At 45.8% G+C, this 25,688-nt stretch overlaps 2 protein-coding genes across 3 annotated transcripts in view; both read left to right on the forward strand.

Annotated features, from left to right (window-relative positions):
- Positions 1-3,502, forward strand: part of OXSR1 (oxidative stress responsive kinase 1) — a 93,974-nt gene extending 90,472 nt beyond the window's left edge. For both annotated transcript variants that reach the window (XM_050780322.1, XM_050780323.1), the window contains 2 exons: positions 353-417; positions 839-3,502. In XM_050780322.1, the coding sequence (XP_050636279.1) occupies positions 353-417; positions 839-913 (140 nt within the window). In that variant the 3' untranslated portion in view covers positions 914-3,502. The remainder of the gene's footprint in view (positions 1-352; positions 418-838) is intronic.
- A 10,046-nt stretch (positions 3,503-13,548) lies between these two features.
- Positions 13,549-25,688, forward strand: SLC22A13 (solute carrier family 22 member 13). The gene is made up of 10 exons (XM_050780334.1): positions 13,549-14,755; positions 22,205-22,308; positions 22,563-22,717; positions 22,948-23,116; positions 23,330-23,450; positions 23,532-23,626; positions 23,836-24,050; positions 24,223-24,331; positions 24,848-25,063; positions 25,309-25,688. Exons 1-10 carry the CDS (start codon positions 14,378-14,380, stop codon positions 25,400-25,402), a joined length of 1,656 nt encoding a protein of 551 aa, XP_050636291.1. The 5' UTR covers positions 13,549-14,377; the 3' UTR covers positions 25,403-25,688.

Here is a 25,688-nt window from a genome sequence, read left to right on the forward strand (position 1 = left end):
TAAACCACTCTTAGCTTGCCGGAGAACAAAAACAGACCACAGGCTGGTTTGTTGACTTCTGGCCTTGGGGTTTCTGATCCATAAATCAGGAAATCATACCTCTTTTACCTGCATGTCTTTCCTACCTTAATACAACATTTTAAAGAAAGTTAATTTGACAGTGGCTCAAGGTGTACTACTTAGAAATCAGTTTAAAAGACACTTTCATTTGGGGAGTGATTATTTGATCTGTCTGCTTCCATTTTGATTGTACAGAGCATATTCTTAACTACCATTTAAGCTTTTAAAATACGGTTGAAAGTGGATTTATGTAACTTCTCATTCATTACCTTCTCTGTTTGTATGATTACAGTGGCAGCTAATTTGCAGAAAATTGTGGAAGAACCTCAGTCAAATCGATCTGTCACTTTCAAACTGGTACTCATCCCTTCTTCCTTATGAAAACATCTTGCCTTTTACACACTGGCAGCTTTTCCAGACCAGCTTCTATGTGCCCTGAGTGATGAGGATATTAAAATGTGGTGGATTGTGTTCATTTAGCCTCCCCAGTGCCCTGGGCTGATGTTTCCCTTTGAGTGGCCACTCTTCCTCTGTCCATGCCAGGAAACCTCTGACCCCAGCCCCTTGGCTATTCATAAGAGAAACTATTAGCCAGTCTGACTCTAGCTGTTTACCCAGCCCCCTTCTTTTCTGGAATAAATACCTTCGTCAGTCTCCTATTTGTATCCTAGGGACCTGTTGCCCACTGCCTACCTTCCCACTATCCCATGTCAGTTTTATTTGCTACCTGCAAGTTTGTTTATAATAATCACAGTTTCTCATTTTGTTTGGTTCTTAGGCATCTGGTGTCGAAGGCTCGGATATTCCTGATGATGGTAAACTGATAGGATTTGCCCAGCTCAGCATCAGCTAAACCACAACCCTGGAAGAGGCGGCCTAAGGAGATTCCACACATGCGTATCTCTGTTGCTTCTATTGGCCTAAACCCACTACTGCCAAAGAACCCAGCAACAAACCTCCCGGCTAGGAGCTTTAGAAGTCTTTATGTTCTTCCTGCCATCATTCCTCCTTTTTCCACAGGAAAAGAAAAGTTGGATCACTAGTGGCCAGCATCCCCAGAGTTCCGTTAGTAAACTTACTTCATATGTCCCCTGTCTTCCTCCATCTGAGAAGTGGCCCATGTGCTTCAACACCCAGGAGGGAGATCTGTCAGCTCATTCTTGCCTTACTCCAATGATGGCCCAGGTGGAAAAGTAGCAACTGTATCGGGCTTCCTCATCCCACCTGTTCCCCCACACCTGCCAGGATATGGACATCTTGGGATATCTCTTTACCACTGAAGTAGAATTGATTGTTCAGCTGGAGCCCAGAGAATTTAATTTAGTGTTTTTTCTTTGTACCTGATGTGAATTCTAGCAACCTTTGTTAGGAAAAAGCACAGCCTCAGATGGAGGCAGCCTAAACTGTGTTCTTGTTTTGTTCATGGTGTTTCTAAGCGTTTTGCTGAAGCTGCCCTCAGGCACCCCCTTCTTCATTGCTCTCTCCAGAAAGGGTTGCTAGCCTTAACTTCAGCTGGTGCAAAACATCTGACTGTAGCCGAACTTCAGCCATCGGATCCTTCAAAGTGGAACTTTGGATTGTTTTTACAGACAACATCGAGTAATGGCTTGTAAATGTGAATTTTTGCAAGAGGTGGTTTTTGAACAGGAAAATCATAATTCATATCATTGGAGAAGTATTTATTTTCAAATATTAAATTGAAGAAAAACTCAATCCTCCCATGAAAATCAGTTTGCCTGGCCTCCAAGTCATGAGGAAATGGGTATGCAAGGCTGAGATTTCTACAGCAATAAAGGAGACACACACTGGGCCGGAGAGGCCTGCCTTCTGCCTGCTCTCCTGCACTGACCCTTTGGAGGGGGTCTCTGTGTGCTGAAGCTAACTCAAGATGGAAAGTGAAACCACATGTGCCGTGACCTTTAGGTTTTATGAGTAGACAGTGTTCATTTGATTTTCTACAGAAATAATATAAATTATTCTTTAGGTTTAAAAAGAGCACTCATAATGCAATATGTGAATAATCAGTGAGGTTGATTTTTCTTTTTTCCTACCGTTTCATAGTCTTTGTCTAACTGCTAGTAACCCTGCCGAGTTTTATATATGAGTGGGATACTCAATCTGGCCTTAAAAAGATACACAAAGATGGGCTGTGGGTCCCTGGAAAGGGGGAGAGTTGCCCTTTACAGAATCACTCGAGCCCTTTCCAGAAGTGTTGGTCTGATGAACAAGGTTGTTTTACCTTATTTTCTCTTGGAACATATCTGAAAGCCTTCCCCACAAATAACTTGTCACACCTTTTGTTTCATTCTGAGCCTTTAGTTTTAGTCATGGGCTTTCTTCACCTGCCCTAGGTGCAAAGGCATGTTGGGAAAGAGATGGATGTTGGGGAGGAAGAGGGGATGAATTTCAGATGGGAGTTGGGAGGAGAGTAGGTGAGAAAATCAGACACCAAAGTTCAATGTCCCAGCAGTCTTGGTAAAAGGAGGGAGCCTGCTGAGCCAGAAGGGAGAAAAGAAGATTGACCAGCTTGCTAGAAAAATATTTAGCTTTTCTTTTTCTTTTTTTGTGGGGGGGATGGAGAGGAAAAAGGACGGGGAGGTGGGAATGAGGTATAGAAAAGAGATAGCATCCTCTTTGGCACAAGACTAGTGGCTTACCTTAGAGTCTTTCTGTTTGTTTGTTTCAAACAAACCCATCATAATCTACTTATTTATGAATCCAAGGGGTGGTAGTATCACTCTGTTCTAGCATTCTGTGTGGAGATGGTCTGGTGCCCAGCTGGGAGTGAGCAGCAGCCTATCCCCTGTTCACTTTCTCTAGCCCATCATTACCTGTGAACTGCAGTGGGGCAGTCATGGCAAATAGAATTGGGCTGGGGTTTCTCCTTCTTTTCGGTTCATTGTTTGCCCTGCTAGGAATTAGAAGACAGACACCATGTCCCAGGACAGTGTTATTTCTTCTGCATGATGTGTGGTAGACTCCCTTTGCTGGCTTGTGCAGTGATACTGAGAAAATACATGAACAGAAACTGCCCAGGTGGAACAGCACGTAACCTAGTGAGTGACTGTACTCCTTTCTAGGAATGCTGGTTCAGAGTGCACTTCTGTCACTAGGTCCCAGGATCCCCTTGTCCCTGGAGTAGGGACTAACTATAGCACAAAGTAATATGTGCCAATGCTATTTGTGAAATGTTTGGTCTTTCTAAATGACTAATGGATTTATTTGGGTTTTTGCTTAAGTTTTGAACCAAATCCTAGAGCCAGCTGATAATATTTAATAATCTGGAGGATAGAATAATGATGTACCAATAAGTGGAGATTCCTCCTTATGATGTATGCTAGGTTATGGAAGATGTAAAATATTCAACTTTTTCCTCCTTTTTTTGGACTTTGTATTTTACTGCATGTTTTCTTCATTTTTAATCAATAAAGAGTAAATTGTCCGTAGTGGTGTATGGATGCTTTATTTTAGTGGCCCTTGGCAGAGAGCTGTGGGTTGTGGGTCAGGGAATCACCACCAACTTTAATTTTTCATGTGAATAGAAGCCAAAGTACATATAAACTATAAAGTGTATCTGTTGATCTACAAATTACCTAGAACCGTTAAAGCCATTATATAGTTGGGGAAACTGCAACCCTAAAAGGGAGGGATGAGGTCAGCCCAAGGAATTAGGGTGGGATATGGAACTCCTTTTCTTATCTTTTGATCTTTTTTGAAATCTTTGATTTTGCTCGTGCTGTTGGGCAAGGAAGGATGTCAGATTCAAGCCCTTGGGAGTCTCTTTTGAAAGTTCAGAACAGGGCTGAACTTATCTCTTCTTGGCTTTGATATTGCAATGGTGAAGTTACATATAAGATTCTAGGCTCCTTTGTATTCCTGTTATCCTCCCAACTGCAGGAGGAATCTTCCCTCATCATCCATCCTTCCCAACGGCAGTGGCTTTTGATCCATGATAACACTGCTTGTGGGTCCTGGTATTTCAGAGCTCAGGGCTGTGGAGCCTTGGAGTTGACAGTACTGTTTGGCCTGCAGCTAGTGGAGTTTGCTTTCAATATAAGGAAGTTATAAAAGTGGAATCAAACTATCATGGGGATAGGAAGGAGGTACTGGTTACTCATAAGTGACCATGGTATATCTGGAGGGAAGGGAAAGGGTCAAGGGCAAATTGAGCCTTCACTTGCCCATTTCTGACAAAATCAGGTCATATCACTAGGCTTGGTTCCTTAGCTTTATTTGTTTGGCAACAATACTCAGTGCATCCATTCAGGGATTCCTCCTTTGAATCAGGTTATCTACCCCAAGGTTTTTCGTTTTGTTTTGTTTTGTTTTTTTCTTTAATGGACTTTAATTTTTAGAGCAGTTTTAGTTTCACAATAAAATTGAGTAGAAGATACAAAGAGTTCCCACACACCTCCTGACTCCACCCACAAACAGCCTCCACTACATCCCCCACTAGAGTGGTACATTTGATACAACTGATGAATGTACACTGACACACCATTATCACCCAAAGTCCATAGTTTACATTAGGCTTCACTCTTGGTGGTGTACATTCTATGGGTTTTGACAAATACGTGATGACATATATCCACCATTACAGTATCACACATAATAGTTTCACTGCTCTAAACTTCTGTGCTACCTGTTCCTCCCTCCCCCACTAGCCTGTGAGAACCACTGATCTTTTTACTGTCTATTGCCTTTTCCAAAGTATCATATAGTTAGAATCAAACAGTATGTACCCTTTTCAGATTTTCCTCTTTTACTTAGTAATATGCATTTCAGTCTCCTCAATGATTTTTCATAGCTTGATAGCACATTTCTTTTTAACAGAATAATATTCCATAGTCTGTACCTCAGTTCATTCACCCACTGAAGGACACCTTGATTGTTGCCAAATTTTGGCAATTATGAATAAAGCTTAGTAAACATCTGAGGGCAGATATTTGTGTAGACAGTTGAAAACAGCAACAGCTTTTTTGGATAAACTCCAAGGAGTGCGATTACTGGATGGTGGGTAAGGCTATGTTTTGTAAGAAACTACCACACCTTGTGGCTGTACCATTTTGTATTCCCACCAGCAGTGGATGAGAGTTCCTGTTACTCCACATCTTTAACAGCATTTGCTATTACTGGTATTTTGGATTTGGCCATTCTAATAGGTGTGTAGTGATACCTCTTTTTAATTTGCAACTTCCTAATGACATTTGCATCTTTTCATATGCTTATTTGCTATCTGTGTATCTTTGGTGAGGTGTGTGTTCAGGTCTTTAGCCTTCCCCACTTCCCCCCTAATTTTAACTTTTTGTTTTGAAATAATCTCAGACTACAGAAAAATTTACAAAAACAATACAAAGAATTCCCCTATACCCATCTCCCAACTTCCCCAAATGTTAACATCTTACATAACCACTTACAATGATCAAAATCAGGAAATTAACATTGATGTATTATTGACTAGTCTACAGATGTTATGCAAAAGTTGTCAATTGCCCCACTACTACTCTTTCTGGTCCCATGATTCAATTCAGGATCTCACATTGTATTTAATTGTTACAATTCCTTAGACTTTTTCAATCTGGGATAGCTCCTGGTCTTTGTTCTCATGGCCTTCACATTTGAAAAATGATGGCTAGTTGTTTTGCAGAATGACTCAATTTGGATTTATCTGAAAATGATGGCTAGTTGTTTTGCAGAATGACTCAATTTGGATTTATCTGATGTTGTCTCATGATTGAATTCAGGCTATGCGTTTAGAGAAAGAAAACCACTGAATTGATGTCAGGCTCTTTGCAATTCATCATCAGGAAGCACACCATGTAAACATCTCATGAGTGGTCATGTTAACTGATCACTTGGTTAAGGTGTGTTTCCTGGATTTCTCCACTGTAAAGTTACTATTTTTCCTCTTATAATTAATTAATGTTTTGTGAGGAGGTAGTTTGAGATTGTATAAATCTTGTTACTCATAACTTTGCTCAAAAACGTTAGCATTCTTTGATGATTCTTATGTAGCTCAATTATAACTGTGATATTTGCTAAATAATTTTTTTCTTTTTTGTTTTAAATTAACTGTCCCAGATTCTGACTAAATGAAGATTTTCTGCTTCCATCACTTATTCTCCATTTATGAATTGGAATTCTACTGTAAGGAAGAGCTCTCCCTTTTCCCTCACTATGTGTGAGTTCAATTATTTACTTACGTATGCATGACTTGCCAACAGAATATATTATACTTGTTAATTTTTGCTGAACTGATAGGGGAGAAATTATATCCTGGTGTTGGTTTCTCTATATGTGAGGTTGGAAGGTCAAAGAGCCATTTATAGTTAATAGACTCGCTCATTTTAAAATCAAGTTATTTTTCTTACTGAGTTGTTTTTTTTTTTTTTTTTTTTTTTTTTTTTTTTTTGAGACGGAGTCTCGCTCTGCCGCCCAGGCTGGAGTGCAGTGGCCGGATCTCAGCTCACTGCAAGCTCCGCCTCCTGGGTTCACGCCATTCTCCTGCCTCAGCCTCCCGAGCAGCTGGGACTACAGGCGCCGCCACCTCGCCCGGCTAGTTTTTTGTATTTTTTAGTAGAGACGGGGTTTCACCGTGTCAGCCAGGATGGTCTCGATCTCCTGACCTCGTGATCCGCCCGCCTCGGCCTCCCAAAGTGCTGGGATTACAGGCTTGAGCCACCGCGCCCGGCCTTCTTACTGAGTTTTAACAGTTCTTTGTATAGTTTTGTTAACAGTCTTTTATGAGATATGCCTTTTGCAAATATTTTCTCCCAGTCTGTGTCTTATCTTCTTGTTCTCTTAACAGTGTCTTTCACAGAGCAGATGCATTTAACTGTAATAAAGTCCACCTTACCAATTATTTCTTTCATGGAGCACGTCTTTGGTGGTGTAACTAAAAGGTCATTACTATGCCCGAGGTCATCAAGGTTTTCTCCTGTTGTCTTCTAAGGATTTTATAGTTTTGCATTTTCTGTTTGGGTCTGTGATTCATTTTGAGTTAATTTTTGTGAAGGGTGTAAGATTGTTTGTAGGGTCATTTTTTTTGCATGTGGGTGTCCACTGTAATAATGGACTCATCTGTTTCTCCTTCCACTTCTATCAGTTTTTGCCTGACACGTTTTGATGCTCTGTTTTTAGGTACATACACATTAAGGATTGTTACATCTTCTTGGAAAATTGACTCCATTAAGTAATGTCCCTCTTTATCCCTGGTAACTTTACTTGGTCTGAGCGACTCCTACTATCTTTTGATTAGTGTTGCATGGTATATTTTTCTCCATTTCTTTACTTTTAATCTATATGTGTCTATGTTTAAAGGGGGTTTCTTGTTGAAAACATACAGTTGAGTCTTGGGTTTTTTTGATCCACACTGACTACCTCTGCCTTTTTGTTGATGTTTTTAATACCGATGGCATGTAAAGTGATCAGCTATTGATACAGTTGGACTAACACTTGTTGTAGTTTTCTATTTGTTGCCCTTGTTCCTCAAACTTATTTTTGTCTTCTACTCTTTTTCTGCCTTTTGTAGTTTTAATTGAGAATTTTATATGATTTTATTTTCTCCCCTTTCTTAGCATACCAATTATACTTCTTTTTTTATCTTTGTTTAGTAGTTGACTAGAGTTTGCAATGTATATTTCTAACTAATTTAAGTCTCTTTTCAAATAACAGTATACTATTTCACAGGTAGTACCAATACAAAATAATCCTGTTTCCTCCCTCTCATCCTTTATATTATTGCTGTCATTCATTTCAGTTACACATAAGCATATATATTATATATGTGTGTGTATATATATACACACAAGCAAAGATAATCTAATTTGCTGCTCTTATTTTGAAGAAAATGTTATCTTTTAGGTCAATTATGTTTAAGTAAAATAAACTTTTTTTTTTTTTTACCTTCACTTATTTCTTCTCTGATACTCTTCATTTCTATATGTACTTCCGAGTTTCTGACCTATGTAATTTTCCTACTCTCTGAAGATCTTCTTTTAACATTTCTTGCAAGGCAGGTCTACTTGTAACAAATTCCCCCAGTTTTTGTTTGCCTGAGAAAGTCTCTATTTCTCTACCATTTTGGGGGGATAGTTACGCAGGATACAGGATTCTAAGTTGGTGGGGCTTTTTTCTCTGAGCACTTTAAATATTTCACTCCACTTTCTTCTTGCTTATGTGGTTTCTGAGGAGAAGCTGATGTAATTCTTTTTTTTTTTTTTTTTTTTTTTTTCTTGAGACAGAGTCTTACTCTGTTGCCCGGCTGGAGTGCAGTGGCATGCTCCTGGCTCACTGCAACCTCTGCCTCCCAGGTTCAAGCAGTTCTGCCTCATCCTCCCGAGTAGCTGGGACTACAGGCACGTGCCACCATGCCCGGCTAATTTTTTGTATGTTTAGTAGAGATGGGGTTTCACTATGTTAGTCAGGATGGTCTCGATCTCCTGACCTCGTGATCCGCCCACCTCAGCCTCCCAAAGATGTAATTCTTATCTAACTCCTCTACAGGTAAGGTGTGTTTTTTCCCTTTGACTTTTTCAGGAGTTTTCTTTATCTTTTATTTTCTGTAGTTTGAAAATGAGGTGCCTAGGTGTAGTTTTTTGGCATTTGTTCTACTTGGTGTTCTCTGAGCTTCCTGGGTCTGTGGTTTGGCGACCAACATTAATTTGGGGAAATCCTCAATCATTATTATTTCAAATATTTCATTTGTTCCTTTTTCTTTCTTCTCCTAGAATTCCCATTGCACATGTTATACCTTTCGTAGTTTTTCTTTAGTTCTTGGTTATTCTCTGTTTTTCACCTTTCAGTTTTTGTTCTCGTTGCTTTTCAGTTTTGGCAGTTTTTATGCGATATCCTCAAGCTCAGAGATTCTCTCCTCAGGCATGTCCGGTCTACCAATAGGCCCATCAAAGGCATTCTTCATTTCTGTTGCAGTGTTTTTGATCCCTAGCATTTCTATTTGGTTCTTTCTTAGAATGTTCATCTCTCTGCTTACATTGCCCATCTGTTCTTGTATGCTGTCTACTTTCCATTAGAGCCCTTAGCATCTTTGGGGTGTGTGTGTGTGTGTGTGTGTGTGTGTGTGTGTATGTTTTGTCCATAGTTCCTGGCCCATAACTCCCATAAACCCTTGTTACAGTAAACACAATCTCTCTTTCTTACCTTCTCCAGTCTCCTTTTCTCTGCCCAAGGCAGGACTCTAATCTGATTGTGGGTCATAAAAGGCCCTCATTCCAGAGGGGGGACCTGCCCTATATCCTGGAGGAAGGAATGCTACACAGAGTGGCCAAAAAGAATCTGAACAGACAGAGTTTGCTGGGTTTAGATCATACCCTTTTTGTATAATCACATTTTGACATGGTTGTCCATGCTTCTGTTCATATCATGCCTATTGAATGAAGTCTCCACAAAAAAGCCCAAGAGGACAGGACTGGGGGCTTCTAGGGAGCTGAACACATGGAGGGTGACAGGGAAGGTGAACGATAATTCATCCATGTGCAGGAAGCTAGGTGCAGTAGCACACACTTGTAATCCCAGTGACCTCAGGAAGCAGAGGTGGGAGGATCGTTGGAGCCCAGGAGTATGAAGCTGCAATGAACTATGATTGTGCACTGCACTCCAGCCTGGGCAACACAGCAAGACCCTGTCTTAAAAAAAAATCCACATGCTGGGGGGGTGGTGCACCCCAATTCCACAGGGACAGAAGTTCCTGTGCTTGGGACTCTTTCAGACCCTACCCTATGTATCTCTTCATCTAGTTGTTTATTTCTATCCTTTTAAATATTGTTTATAATAAATTGGTAAACATAAGCATTTTCTTGAGTTCTGTGAGCTGCTCTAGCAAATTAACCCAAAGAGGTGTCAGGGGAACCCCACCTTAAGTGGGTCTGTCAGAAGTTCCAGAGGCCCAGACTTGTGACTGGTGTCTGAAAGTGGGAACACCAGTCTTGGAGACCTAGCCCTCAACCTGTGGGGTCTGATGCTATCTGCAAGTAGATAGTGTTGGAATTGAGTTGGAAGAAACCCAGCTGGTGTTGGCTACAGAATTGATTGCTTCCTAGCTGGTAGGGAGAAATTCCCACATATTTGGAGGTCACAGAAGCCTTCGTTTTTAATTATTTTGTTGGTGTGAGAGCAGAGGAAAAATTGAGTTTTTCCTAAGAGCATGTCAATCATAGTTGCTTTAAATTCCCAGTCTGGTAATTCCAACGTGAATAACTCTTCTTAGATCTGTCAAAGAAGTGAAGTCACAGGGCAAAACACTGCTCCAAAACACTGCTAGATTTAAGTCTGGTTCTGATCTCTGCTCTGTCTCTTCAAACGGTGTTTTTGCCTTTTAGTATGCCTTGTAATCTGTTGTTGAAAGCTAGACATGATGTGTACTGGGTAAAGGGAATTCCAGTAAATAGGCCTTTAATGATGTGGTAAATTGTGGGGAGAGGGAAAGCAGTCTATGGTCCTGTGGTTAGGTCTCGGTCTTTTAGTGAGCCTGTGTCTCTGCACTGCGAACGTTACAAGTGCTTCTCAGTCTCCTACCCTCTCTTTAAATTGCAAATTTGAAAAAGACTTAAGACATCATCTAGTCCATCCCTGCAGGGGATCTTTGAGGAATAATACTTCCCTCTCCCTCCACCCCACACACAGACACCTCCCTCTGCTCCCTGGACATGGTTGCCAGTGATCTTCCTGATACTTCCCATATGGAGAGTGTACAAAAAATTAGCCGGGCATGGTGGCGGGGACCTGCAATCCCAGCTACTCGGGAGGCTGAGGCAGGAGAATCGCTTGAACCCGGTGGGCGGAGATTGCAGTGAGACGAGATTGCGCCATTGTACTCCAGTCTGAGCGACAGTGCCAGACTCTGTCTCAAAAAAACAAAACAAAACAGAACACTCTGGCTTATTTCAAATGGTTACTTGCCTCTCCCTGCTGGAAGCATAAGAGAATTGTTCTCTGATATTCACTGTGTGAACCCAATAGAGCTCTTGGAAGTAAAAGCCACAGAAATATGGAGGCCTTTCTCTGGAGTTCTTAACTCTCAAAGTAATCTACATTGCGTCTCCAGCAATTTGTCAGTTACAGTTCAGGTTTTCTTATCCTGGTACTGGTTCCTGCAGAGGTTTCTTGTGGATTTCTGGCCCAGTAAATTGTAATTCTTTTTTTTTTTGAGACGAAGTCTCAGTCTGTTGCCCAGGCTGGAGTGCAGTGTTGCGACCTTGGCTCACAGCAACCTCTGCCTCCCAGGTTCAAGCAAGTCTTGAACCTCAGCCTCCTGAGTAGCTGGGATTACAGGTATGCATCACCACGCCCAGCTAATTTTTGTATTTTTAGTAGAGACAGGGTTTCCCCATGTTGGCCAGGCTGATCTCAAGCTCCTGACCTCAAGTGATCTTACCCGCTCAGCCTCACAAAGTCCTGGGATTGCAGGTATGAGCCACTGCGCCTGGCCTAAATTGTAATTCTCTGTATTCACCTGTGTGTCTCTAACTTTTGGGGCAGTCTTTTGCCTTGTGACTTCACTTCACTGACAGATCTAAGAAGAGTTATTCATTTTTCAGTTTGTTCAACATTTTACTTGTTAAAAAGGAGTGGCAACTTCTAAGCTCCTTATGTGCCAGACCAGAAACCAGAAGTCTTACCACAACTTTTTATTTAATAGAATCATTAAATTGCAAATTTGGAAAAGATTTGAGACATCATCTAGTCCATCCCTGTAGGGGATCTTTGAGGAATACTTCCCTCTCCCTCTACCCCACACACGGACACCTGCCTCTGCTCCCTGGACATGGTTGCCAGTGATCTTCCTGATACTTCCCATATGGAGGGTGTATTCATTCCACTTAAAACTGCTCGGCTGGTTAGAAAACTCTTGTTACACCCCTCTTTGGTCTTAGCTGTGGCCTTGAATGAAGGCAGGTACAAAGAGGAAAATGAGGAAGACAGCTTCAAAGAGGATACCTGGTCATGGGCCTTGAAGCATTACAGAGAGCGTCTGGCAGTCTTTACAGGATATGGTGGGGAGGAAGGGAGGACAAAGTTAAGGGGAGGAAGAAGTAAAGCAAAACATTAGGATTTGGGGAACGTAGAGGTAACGTGAGACCAGTGACATTCGGTGCCTCAGTTCCAAGGTTTGGGGATCATAGTTCAGCTGGAGACTGACTCTAGGGAGGTCTTTGATCAGGCCTCACTCTTGTCAGGAGTCTGCTAATCATTCTTTCTTTCTCTGCTTTAGAACTGTACACCAAGAAGTGGAAGAATCTTTAGAGACCATCCTTTACCCAGATGGGGCAATTGAGGGCCAGAGCCAGGAAGGAACAGATTCTCAGGGTGAATCACTGGCAGGGCTCCCGTTTCCTACCTCCTAGCTCTAGCTTCCTTGGTTGCTTGGAGCCAAACAAAGCAAAAATTCCTTTTCTGACTGGAGTGAGGAGATGATGAGGGCAGAGGACAAGGCTTGTCTCCACCTCAGTTCTTTCCCATAAGGGGAATACCAGACTAGGCAGTGGCGACTGGTAGCAACTGTTTATTCAATAGAGACAATGCTGAGAATAAGAACACTCAAGGAAGCTAAGTGAAGGAAAAAAGAGCTGGGGACAGTGGTGATCCTGGCGGGAGAGCTTGGGGTGGGGCAAAGAGCAAAGCATGCTCCCTGAGCAGCATGTCAGGCCTTGCTTCTGCCCTCCACTGTCTGCCCTGTCTTGACCTGTACTGCAGGCTGACTGATTAACAGGCTACCAGCAGCTGTGCCAGTCAGGTGGCCAGGGCTGCCCTGCATAACATTGCTTCCTTGCATTCCCTTCAGTGGTGTTCCTCTGCTTATCCCTTAAAATAGTTCAAAATTCAGAACATGAAAATGCTTTCTTATGCATACACAAGCAGACATGTATATGTGTATGCACCTGGTGTGTGTGTGGGCTGTGGTGGAGACATACTTTGTCCTGTGTTCATTGTCACTGAGATTGCTCAGGGAGGCTGGGCTACTTGCATTTGTTTTCCTCTTTAGAGTTGTGTTAATGGTTTCCTTCTTCATTAAAGCAGAGCTCAAAATGCAACTCTGTCATTGCTCTGTATTCTTGGTTTGTCTTTGGTGTTGAAAAGGCAGTGCACTTGTGCTTTTGGTGGGGCTCCAGGTCTGCATGCTGCCTCCTAGGATTGGCAGGTATTGCATATCACCACATACCAGACACCCACAGGAGAGAAAAATCATCAGGATCAAGAGGCCAGAGTGGGCTGCTGGCAAAGTTTATCCGCAGGCTAGGTGCTTGCTGCTCTCCTGCTTATCCATGCTGCCCAGTGCGGGCTGTCCCTAGAAGGGAATTCTGTGTCCGAGTGCTGCAACTACTGTCAGCGTTTTACTGTAGTGGTTTTACCTCTGCCTATTGATTGACCCATCTACCTGTTTCATTTGAGTTGAGTGTGAATTGTTTAGGATGTTGCAATTAGAGGTGGTGTGGGCTGGAGTGGACTATTTATTTTTATTTTTCTTTTTTTTTTTTTTTTTTTTTTTTTTTGTTGAGACGGAGTCTCGCTCTGTCGCCCGGGCTGGAGTGCAGTGGCCGGATCTCAGCTCACTGCAAGCTCCGCCTCCCGGGTTTACGCCATTCTCCTGCCTCAGCCTCCCATGTAGCTGGGACTACAGGCACCCGCCACCTCGCCCGGCTAATTTTTTGTATTTTTAGTAGAGACGGGGTTTCACCGTGTTAGCCAGGATGGTCTCGATCTCCTGACCTCGTGATCCGCCCGTCTCGGCCTCCCAAAGTGCTAGGATTACAGGCTTGAGCCACCGCGCCCGGCCTATTTTTCTGTTTTTTTAAATTTTAATTTAAGTTCTGGGATACGTGTGTTGAACGTGCAGGCTTGTTACATAGGTATACATGTGCCATGGTGGTTTGTTGCACCCATCAACCCATCATCTAGGTTTTAAGCCCTACATGCATTAGATATTTGTCCTAATGCTCTCCCTCCCCTTGTCCCCCACCCCCCGACAGGCCCCAGTGTGTGATGTTCCCCTCCCTGTGTCTATGTGTTCTCATTGTTCAACTCCCACTTATGAGTGAGAACATGTGGTGTTTGGTTTTCTGTTCCTGTGTTAATTTGCTGAGGATAATGGTTTCCAGCTTCATCCATGTGGACTATTTTTTCATCATACTCTGCCCTTCCCAGGTCACACCTAGGGGGCTGAGGAGTGACAGGTGGAGCAGGGCAAGGCTGGATTAAACATTAATGCAGCTGTCACCACTGCCCAGAGGAGCAAGTTCCCAGAGCCAAGCTGCAGAGCTACCCTAGTATCCCCAGGCTGAGGAGGTGGTGAGTGGCAGACATGGCTCAATTTGTCCAGGTCCTGGCTGAAATAGGTGACTTTGGTCGCTTCCAGATACAACTGTTGATACTGCTGTGTGTTCTCAACTTCCTGTCTCCCTTCTACTTTTTTGCCCATGTCTTCATGGTCCTAGATGAGCCCCACCACTGTGCAGTGGCCTGGGTGAAGAACCACACTTTCAACCTGAGTGCTGCTGAACAGCTGGCACTGAGCGTGCCCCTGGACACTGCAGGCCACCCAGAGCCCTGCCTCATGTTCCGGCCACCCGCTGCCAATGCCAGCCTGCAGGATATCCTCAGCCACCACTTCAATGAGACGCAGCCTTGTGATATGGGCTGGGAATATCCTGAGAACAGGCTCCCATCCCTAAAGAATGAGGTAGGCTTTTCCTTTTGCTGGTCTCTCCACCAGTTGTGGGTCTGTTGGGTCTTGTGCCTGACTCTTTACCCTCAGTCACTGGCTCTGTATCTGCCCCATGCCCATATGGTCAACCATGGGCACATATGTTTTTCATTTTGTCAATCTCATTTTCCTCTTTGTCCTCTGCCTATTGACCCATTTGCCTGTCATCTTCTCTGTCCAGTCTGTCTGCCCATCTGCCCATTTTTGCCCATCCTTTTGTTGTCCCTCTCTTTCCTTGTCTCTCTGGCTATCTACCCAGTTAGTGTCCTCTCCTGTTTTCCCGTCTTTGTGCCTTTCTCTCTACCCAGTGTTCTCATCTGTCTGTCCAGTTCTCTTTGTCTTTCAGTCTGTCCCTGCATGTCTGCCTACGTTCCTGTTTTCCTAACTCTCTAATGCCATCACTTTCCCTGTCCATTTCACTGCCTTCCTGCTTGCTGGGCTTCACACCGTTCAGTTTTTCTCTCTAGATCTCTGCCAGCCTGCCTTTGGGACGCTGGAGAACATCCAGGACTCTAGGACTTGTCCTGTGGATAACTAAGCATTCATTCTTGCTAACTTCCTTCTTTTAGGAGAGATGCAGGCAGAAAACTTCCCACCCTAGCCACCTCTGAGCAGGAGGGGCCCTCTGAAAGCATCCAGTCCCACTCTGTTGCTTCCCAGATGGTGGGGCTGAGGCACAGAATGAGGAGATGGCTTAGCCAGGGCAATGCAGTGAATTGATCATGGAGCTGGGGCTCTCATGCTAGACACCTGCTGTCTAGATTCCCACAGGAGTGGGAGGCAGCACAGAGAGTCCAGAAACCTGAGGGGCATGGGTGCTTGAGGGGATCTATATAATTCTCATCTTCTTTATGGTGGAAAATCTGGGATTAAACATTCACTTCTCCCCCACCCCATGGCTGAAAAAGTATTTATTTTTAGAGGTTTTCAGAGACCAATGTGTTAACCAAAGTTTAACTTTCACTTTTTAATATGTGACCATAAAGCTGCTCCCAGAAGCCTGATAGCCTGCGGATATGTCCTGCCTGTCCTTCTCCCGACTCTCCCCCACTCCACCCCACTCCACCCCACAGGGAGCTCTTGGGAGCCTATGCATGCTCCCAGGCTCTGGGACTGGTCCGCCTAGCCCCTTCTGACGCTTACTGTCCTCTCCATCATCTCCCCAGCATCATATCCATGGCCAGTCCCAGCCTTCACCAGCCCTAACGTGTTGTGGTATGCCTATATGTGTTAAACTGTCTGCCCACCTGGCCAAATATCATCATTCTCAAAGCCCAGAAAACCTTCCAGATTGCTCACAGACTACTCTAGGCCTTGTTCACACCCCATGTTGGACTGTTCATGCAACCGTATTCAGCCAAAGCCCCCTGAGAATTAACTGTGCAGGGAAGTCAGAGGGGAAAGGTACTTTATTTCTCTAGTGTTCAGGAAAGGTCTGGGCCCCTTGCAGAGGAATAAAGGGCTGGGTGGGTTCTAAGGCCCAGTATTTGCTTCCTCCTGGTTGGGAGGAATGGGGAGGCAACTTTCTGAAGGAGGTGATATGTGTGAACTAGGCACCAGGATACTAGAAAAATGTTGCTAGAGAAGAGGGGAAGGCCTTTGCAGGCAGAGAATAAGAATAGCACAGAAAAGGCCTGGCAGCAGGAAGCAGGCAGGATGTCTGGGGAGCAGTGGGTGTGCCTGCAATGGGGTCAGGGTGGAGGGGCAGGAGTATAGAATTAGATGGATGTTTTCAAGGATTTGGGACCTCTTTTCTTTGGTTATTGTTTGGCACATCTGAAAAGAATGCATACACAAAGAATTATCATGTGAGAAAGCATTAGTTGAAGCATTAGTTGACACTAAGGTAATAATTAGGATTTGCAGAAGGTGGAAAAAAGTTACCTAAACATTTTTAGCAATTGGGAACTGCAACCAAAATAAGCCGATAACATCCCCGTTAACACTTAGGAAGAGCCTTCATTCATGACATCTGGTAAACTAGAGAGCCTCCATTTTCTCTGTTGGAAGGTTCCTCATATGCAAAACAGAAACAAGGGGAGTCCCTTGACTGGTTCCCATGTTCTTAAGTGTTCTCCCCACTCCTTCTCCAACCTCAGCTCCTCGATGAAGCAGGCCTGCATAACTTGAAAGAGTGTGTTATCACTCCATAGACATCTGTCTTATAGATACCATCACCCTCACATTTCTTCTACATGCTGGGTCTTCAGCTGCATTCTGGGAACACCATGTCACACACTCTTAAGCTGCACATTTATGCTAAGCTTATGAGAGAATGACAGGAAAGACTCTTTTGTCAGATTATGAACTCACTCCATTTAGTGTATTTCAAAAGGTACAATACTTCCCTTCATTTATCAGTGAAAGAAGTTGGAAATTAACTTCGAAAAATAAATCAGCAAATAGCACATTTTCTCAAAAGTCACAGTCACATGTATAGTGCAAGAAATGAGGAAGGGCAAGACAGACTCTACCCACATTCGTGAGTTTCATCAAACACCCAAGGGTGGAGAGAAAAGGCAGCTTTCAGAAAGGACTGTGTTATGGAACGAGGCAGGTGGGGAATGTGTTTTCTAAACTAGATCTAGGAGGTGGAATGTGGAATCAATCTGTCCTCCTCCCCTTAAGGACTGTCCACTGGTGAATAAATTTTTTAAAAGACTCAAAAATAAACTCCTCACACACAAACACCTGCAAAAAACAAACAAACAAACAAAAACAAGAAAAAAAAACAGCACTAAGAGGTCCCACATTACTCTTGAGGGGAACCAAGGAGCAGCTTAACAATTGGCATTAGTGTGCTAGAGAGTCATCATAAACATGCCTTGCTTTTATGCAAGCAAAAAATTTTTTGAAGCAACAAAACAAACGAGCACTGATCACTTTTCTGACAATAAACAGTGACTTAAGTAACTAGTATTGGAATGGGGAGGGGGAACCATACCCATGAGCCTTGTCTTGCAAGAGTATATGTTGGTAGGATTAGGCATTTGGCATTATTGCAGAGAATGAACTTCAATTTTTTTTTTTTTTTTTTGGAGACAGGATCTTGCTCTGTCACCCAGGCTGGAGTGCAGTGGTGAAATCTGGGCTCACTGCAACCTCCGCCTCCTGGGTTCAAGTGATTCTCGCCTCCCAAGTAGCTGGGATTACAGGCATGCACCACCACACCCGGCTAAGTTTTGTATTTTTAGTAGGGATGGGGTTTTGCCATGTTGGCCAGGGTGGTCTTGAACTCCTGACCTCAGGTGATCCACCCACCTCAGCCTCGCAAAGTGCTGGGATTACAGGCGTGAGCCACCATGCCCGCCCTAATTTTTAATCCTTAGTTTGACTTAAACCTTGCTTTTACTGTGATGGCAACACAAGCTGAGCTGAAAGGGCTCAGGAGAGCTGTTCATAGCAGCACACCCCTGAGGCTCTTCTTTGGCTCTGGAGGCTGGATTAACTGCATTCTTTAGGCCCTTCTCTGTGAGTGCAGAATGCTCCACGTACTCAACAGCCTTCCAGTCCGAGGCCAGTCTGGAGTGATAGGCTTCCATTTTTTGTTCTTGGCAAGTTTCACAAGAGTAGAGGGATTATCTGTGAGATGAATTTGGGTCTTGACAAGAAAGGAATCTTTGGACAGTGGTGAGTTAGAACAGGCATCCACTTTTCTTTCACATTTTTGAATGAGGATGGAGATACCACTGAAAAACTGACTAGAAAAACATCTGTTTGTGGATACTTAGCGATTGTAATCTTTTATAACCCTCTTGCCCAGAAGCGTCAAAAAGTCCAAGAGCATATGACTCTCCACCAACCATAACCATGACGCATAGTTGTTAGAAATAGTTGGTATATTTTCAGATGTAAATTTGTTTGTTATGTAGGATATCGGTAGATCTGTTTTATCAATGGCATCATTGCTCACAACAGCACACTTAATGATCTGCATTGCTGAAATAGTTTTGTATTTACTTTAAATATTTCAAACTCGATGTTGACCTCAGCCTTTCCCTGGGGCATGGTGGCACTCAGGACCTCTCTCCTAGACAATGCTGGCATTGTGGTGGACCTTGGGCCTCTTGCCCTACCCTATCATGCTGTCCTCACCCCTACTCTTCCAAAGACTGTGACTCCCAAGGAAATGTACGCTTTGTGCCCTGAACCACATGATAATCCCAAGCTTGGTTCCAGAATGCAGTTGGCTTGGTGTGAGATCTTCTATCTCTGGTTTTTATCCATGAGGAAGGTTCTGCCCATTGACCCAGAGGACTCTCTCTGACACCTAAGCTTCCTTATTATAAATGATGACTTCATATTTAAACTTAAATGCAAACAATACTAATTTGAAAAGAAAAAAGTATATTTCCATGAAGGCTGTGTGCTCTTGAAGGTCAGAATGTTTCTTCTTTCAACCTACATTTCCTACGTGTCCATCCTGGGTAAAAGAAAAAAAAATGGGCTGAGTGTAGTGGCTTGTGCCTGTAATCCCAACACTTTGGGAGGCTGAGGCAGGAGGATCACTTGAGCCCAGGATTTCGAGACCAGCCTGGGCAATATAGTGAGACCTCATCTCTACAAAAAATAAAATAATCAGCCAGACATGATGGCACATACCTATAGTCTCAGCTACTCCAGAGGCTGAAGTGGGACGATCGTTTGAGCTGGTAGTGAGCCATATTCATGCCACTGCACTCCAGCCTGGGGAGATGCTTTCTCAAAAAAAAAAAGAAAAGAAAAAAGAGAAGAAAAAAATGACTCCCCTGTCTACATGGATCTTGGAATGGGAAGGTGGGAAGACCATCAGTGAATAGCAACAATCATGTGATCTGTCCTGGGACCAAAGAAGTAGGAATAGGAGGGAAGGGGAAGTGGAGAGAACAACCATTTCTGGGTTCTGGAGGCTTGAAAATGCCTGGCATATTTAGGAATGCTGACATAGCAAAAGAGGCTGGGAAATAGGCAACAGCTAGCTCTTCAAGGGCCTTAGATATAGTGCTAAGGAATTTGGGCTTTCTCCTAGAGACCAAAGGGAGCTGTTGAAGGTTTTAGAATAGGGGAGGGATCCAAGCTGGGGAGGCTCCAAGAAATGAGGGTGGGATTCTGCAGACCACCATGGCAGACTGCAGACAGAACCATCCACTGTGGGAGTTAGGGCTGAGGAGGATGACTGGCATCCCAACTTGGAGCCCTCTTCATCTCTACCACCTGCAACATGATAACACCATGAGAGCTTGGACACATCTCGGCGCCTCTCCAAGCCTCAGCCTCTGCTGCTGCACAAAGGGAGTGATAAGCCGTTATGGGGTTAGAATGAGGATTTAATGCCATAGCAGGTATATAAACTGAAGAGAGGTAGTGAATGGTGGCTGTGGACCAGGCGTGCCAGCCTTAGAAGACTCCATGGCTTGGCGCTCATGCCCAGAGAGCACTTCACCCCCTTGTGTCTGAGCTGTCTGCCACCAGCTGAGAGCTCTGTGAGCACAGAGGCCAGAGCACAGCCTCACCCTAGATAACAGGTGCTGAGAGCTTCCTGTGACACAGCCACTGAGCTAACCATGTTACAAGTGTTAGTTCCTTTCACTGTATCAGGTCATACTATGTAGCATATTTTATTCACATTTTGTAAGTGGGAAATCAAGACACAGACAGATGGGCTAACAGGGTTAAGGTCACACAAAGCCACTCAGTTCTGACTCCTGAGCCTGGCAACAGTAGGCCTTTATTACTAGTTATTTTAAATGCCATCTTACTAAAAGGCAATCTGTGGCTGCTAGACAAAAACTAAACAGGATAGAACTGGCTGGAGCAACAATTTCAAGTCCCCTGTCCTTCCCCACTTCATTCCCAGGAACCATCAGTTCATCACTTGATACATGTTGAAAGTTCTTGAAAATTAACAGTTGTCCTTGAGAAAAGAAATATGAGCACAACAGTAACTCCTGGACTGGTTAATTTCTTGCTAAAAGTTATTTAACTGATGGTGATTGGTTAATTAGCTAGCTGTAGGCATTAGTTTATTTCTTCATTTATTCATTCATTCAGCAGACATCCTCTTAGCCTTTACTCAGATTCATTCCCTGTCTAGGGCAAGAGAGATGTCTCAACTCCACCAGCTGCCATCCAGCTGTGGGACCGAGGGTTAGCTGCTTAACATTTCCTTTCTCAGGAAGATGATAAGTGAAGGATTATTATTAGAATTCTGTGAGATCATGCATGTAAAGCATTTAGCAAGCACCTAGCACAGGGTGAGCGCTTAGAGGTTGCTGCTGGGAAGCTGGAGGAGAGCTCGCATGATGGTTCCCCAACAAACATTTGTGTGTGGAACTGAGCTGTGTGCAAGAGGCATGGCGGGACTCCCTGAGGGGCCCACAACCCAGTGGGATGGGGGTCAGTCAAGTGAGTCAAGTGCACATTCAGCAGACATGCGTACAGAGTGGTATGGACCTAAATATCTTCTCCTCTTGGTTTCTTAGGCTGTGAGATTCTCTCTATAGATCTTGGGTGGATTAGCATTCTCTGTGTCTCTCTCTGTCTCACACCTGCACATTCTCTCACTCCCTCCCTCCCTCTGTGTGTGCATGTGTATGTGCGTGTGTTCCTCTGATCTAATCGCCTTCCTCAAGGCATGTGTGAGGGCTTCTTAGGATTCTGATTGCCTGTTAATGGTGGGTATTTCAGGAGGATTTTGCAGCCAGGTGGAAAAACATGGAGAGGCCCAAGTGTGTCCCAGGGGTGCCCTGGCTATGGGGAAGCGGCCCCATTTGTTAGGAAGCACCAATTAATGGTCTGTCACGGGGTCCCAAAATTTGCATCTTTAGTGTGTCAATAATTTTACATGGCATCTCCAGGCCAAAAGAAATGCCTAACAGCTATATGTATTAAGCCATTAAGTTCAAACAAGTGTTTATGTCCTAACAACTTAGTAGTTATTTTTTGGAATAAACACATACGTTGATGGAAAAATATTTTAATTTTATTCTTAAGCACAATAACTTACTGATAGGCTGTATGCACTTACTGGGCATTGTACAACTTCTCAGTCCTTGAACACTGCCGCCCTCACTTTCTCTTCCACATTGATTTTCTGTGGCATTTGCTTTCACAAAAACTGCCAAAAGCACTTTCCTATAGATATGATGTCAGATTTCACATAGATATGATGTCATTGGAAGGAAAGTAGCGTGGTCTCACGTTGAAAGTGTGAACTATCCTGAGCTAGTAGTTTGTGTGATGTCAGAGAGATGTCAACTTGTATTTCCCTTTAAAACCTGAAATGCCCTGCCATGCTCAGTGAGTTCACCATGGTGCCCCGGAATGCCTCAGTACACAGTTTGGGAACCATGAGCTCCTTCGCTGAAGGGTTTGTAGTGGGCCAGGTGGTGTAGGGCTTGCCCTCCGTGCAGCCCCTGGACTCACATCTGCCTGTGTCTCCTTCAGTTCAACCTGGTTTGTGATCGGAAGCATCTGAAGGACACCACACAGTCAGTGTTCATGGCTGGGCTCCTTGTTGGCACCCTCATGTTTGGGCCCCTCTGGGACCGGTAAGAACCTTGCCCTGCCCACTCCCTGCCTAGCAAGCTCGTCAGCTCTGGCACAGGCCCAAGTCCCCCTTATGCCCCTCACACTGGCCTTTAGGGCAAGGCCCTCCTCCCCCTACCCTCAAACGGGGCTCAGGGAAGGGCCGTGTCTCCTCCCTCACAAAGAGACCCCAGGACAGGGCTGGGCCCCCTTGCGGCCTTCTCCTCAGATGCCTTCTGGGAGGGACACTTCCCATGGACCTGCCCTGTTTCCTCAGGATTGGCCGCAAGGCCACGATCCTGGTGCAGCTCCTCCTCTTCACCCTCATTGGCCTGGTCACAGCCTTTGTGCCCAGCTTTGAGCTCTACGTGGCCCTGCGCTTTGCTGTGGCTACTGCCATCGCTGGATTTGCCTTCAGCAATGTCACCCTACGTGAGTGTCTGGTCCTTGGAGCCTTCAGTCACAGGGTGAGGCCCAGGGGTCTGGGAGGGCCATGGCCCCAAATGGCCTGTGGAGGTCTTGTCAGGTACCCCACATCTGAAGTGGTCGCACTGGTGCTTCCTGTGTTGGCCCTGAGGCCCAGCCCCCACAGGGTGGCACCTGGGAGTAATGGGGAGTGAATGGCAGGGATTAGCCCTGTCTCAACCTCTCCATTCCCACAGTGACGGAGTGGGTGGGGCCCACATGGAGGATGCAGGCCGTGGTCCTGGCCCAGTGCACCTTCTCCCTCGGGCAGATGGTGCTCGCGGGACTCGCCTATGGTTTCCGCAACTGGAGGCTCCTTCAGATCACTGGCACTGCACCTGGCTTACTGCTCTTCTTCTACTTCTGGTGAGGAAAATACATGCCAGGAGCAAGTCCCCCCCAAGTTAGTTGTGTTGTGGTGGGATTGGAGTGCAGCGCCCACGTTCACGGGACAGTCAGAGGCGAGTCTGGGAGAGGAAGCCTGTCACAGCTGGGTGTGGGGTTCAGTTTGCACTGGAACAAGCCAGAGAGCTCCCTAGGACTCCAGGCCCCAAGGTCATAGCTATTGCTGACCCACAGGGCTCTGCCAGAATCTGCACGGTGGCTCCTGACCCATGGGAGGATGGACGAGGCGAAACAACTGATTCAGAGGGCAGCCTCGGCCAACAGGCGGAAACTCTCTCCGGAGCTCATGAACCAGGTACTTCCAGCAGGCCCAGGCCCAGAATCAGACCCACGTGGACCTTCCTGCCTGGCCTCTCACTCTGCTTCTTCCTCCCAGCTGGTCCCAGAGAAGACAGGCCCCTCAGGGAATGCCCTGGATCTGTTCAGACACCCCCAGCTCCGGAAGGTGACTCTGATTATCTTCTGTGTCTGGTGAGTGCCCAGAGCCCAAGGACAGAACCACAGGGCTGCAGCCTCCTTGGTGTGTGTCGTCAGAGAGGTGGGCTGGTGGCTGTCTGGATGGGATGGTCTCTCCCTGGCTGTGCCAGTGTCCCCTGCTGTGACTGCTGACCAAGGCAGGCTCTCCCTCTGGGTGGTGTCTCGTCGCCCAGCAGCGACAAGAGCCCTTCATTACCTTGTAGGTTTGTGGACAGTCTGGGGTACTACGGCCTGAGCCTCCAAGTGGGGGACTTTGGCCTGGACATCTATCTGACGCAGCTCATCTTTGGAGCCGTTGAGGTGCCTGCCCGCTGTTCCAGCATCTTCATGATGCAGAGGTTTGGCCGCAAGTGGAGCCAGTTGGGGACCTTGGTCTTGGGTGGCTTTATGTGTATCATCATCATCTTCATCCCAGCAGGTACCACCCCATTCCCCCTCACCCGCCGGCTGTCAGGGGCTAGACCAGTGGCCATTGTTCCGCTTCCAGGAGTAAAGGCTTCCCGGGGGTTTGGGTACAGAAGGGGTGGGGAGCTTCAGTGGATGGGGCCGGCGGCAGGGCCCAGGTGATGGGACTGTCTACCCTCTGCCAGATCTGCCTGTGGTGGTCACTGTGCTGGCTGTGGTGGCGAAGATGGCCACAGCTGCCGCCTTTACCATCTCCTATGTGTACTCTGCCGAGCTTTTCCCCACCATCCTCCGGTAAGAACTGCAGTGTGACTCCTGCTCCTCTGCTGCTGAGACTGATTTGGCTGTCCCTCCTCGGCCCTCACCCCATTCCACAAATAGCTGACAGGGCTGGCTCTGGGGCAGCAGTGCTGGGCAGGGTCCAGGACAACTAGAAATCTAGACCAAGCCCTCAAGCTGTCCCCAGGATAATGGAGGACAGACAGGCAAGCAGGCCACACCCTGGCGGTCGGGACAGGAATATGGGACACATCTAAGAATGAATGGCCCCAGAGAAGGATGTCTTCAGGTGGGAGGGTGGTAAGGATGTACAGCCTCCTGACTTGAGAGTTGACAGACGAGCAGGAGTGTAGCAGGCAGAGAGCAGGAGCTGGAGGCAGGAGCAGAGAGCAGGAGCGCTGAATGGGGTGGGTGAGGCTGGAGACCCTGCAGACCTTTGGGGTCTGGGCTCTCCCGAGAAAATATACTGGGGTGAAGCTGAGGCCCAGAGTTGGGCCCAGGTCTACTTAGCTTGCCCTGGTCTTCTCCCAGGCAAACAGGCATGGGGCTGGTGGGCATCTTCTCACGGATCGGGGGCATCCTCGCACCACTAGTGATTCTGCTGGGAGAGTACCACTCTGCCCTCCCCATGCTCATCTACGGCAGCCTCCCCATTGTGGCCGGCCTGCTCTGCACCCTGCTGCCAGAGACACGTGGCCAGGCCCTGAAAGACACCCTCCAGGACCTGGAGCTGGGGCCTCACCCATGGTGAGCTGCTTGCTTGCTCTGAAACCACGACCTGGGTCTCACATTGGCCACGCACACTGTATGCCCAGGCCTCCACCTCATCACTTGTCCACTGTTACCTAGAGGCTAATATGAGGTCCTCCAGAACCACAGACATCTGGCTGGCTTTAGTTCAGATTCCCCTTACCTTGAGAAGGGGAGTGGTGAGGGACACTGTCATGGGACCAATTCCTGGACAGCCAATGACAGTCTTCTGTTCCCTCTAGGTCCCCCAAATCAGTGCCCTCAGAGAAGGAAACAGAAGCCACAGGAAGAACTTCCAGCCCAGGAGTGACCTTTGTGAGCAGTACATACTTCTGATTGAGGTCTCTAAGAGCTGGACTGTCAGCATCAGGGAGCTGCCTAAACACCTCCTTGGATATGGCCAGGACCCACAGGGACACAGGGCAAGACCAGCCTTGCTTATGGAGGCAGCACACCACAACCTGGCCCATGGCTGTCACCTCCTGCTGAGCCCAATCCCGGAGGTATCTGGGACAGGACCTCTCGGCCTCCTTCGCGTTTCTCATCTCTGGAGCCCAGCCCCCAATACTCTGTCTGGGTTAGGATCTTGGGTATGTCTTGGGATTAACTTGTCCTCTAACAA

The sequence above is a fragment of the Macaca thibetana genome, chromosome 2 (genome assembly GCF_024542745.1).
Source record: "Macaca thibetana thibetana isolate TM-01 chromosome 2, ASM2454274v1, whole genome shotgun sequence".
NCBI classification, from domain to species: Eukaryota; Metazoa; Chordata; class Mammalia; order Primates; family Cercopithecidae; genus Macaca; species Macaca thibetana.

Bases quoted from the DNA above. Each gene is read 5' to 3' on its own strand.
- SLC22A13 (XM_050780334.1), top strand. From the start codon at position 14,378: ATGGCTCAATTTGTCCAGGTCCTGGCTGAAATAGGTGACTTTGGTCGC. The intron at 22,309-22,562 runs GTAAGAACCTTG...CTGTTTCCTCAG, and splicing joins TTTGGGCCCCTCTGGGACCG to GATTGGCCGCAAGGCCACGA. The intron at 23,627-23,835 runs GTGAGTGCCCAG...ATTACCTTGTAG, and splicing joins CTGATTATCTTCTGTGTCTG to GTTTGTGGACAGTCTGGGGT.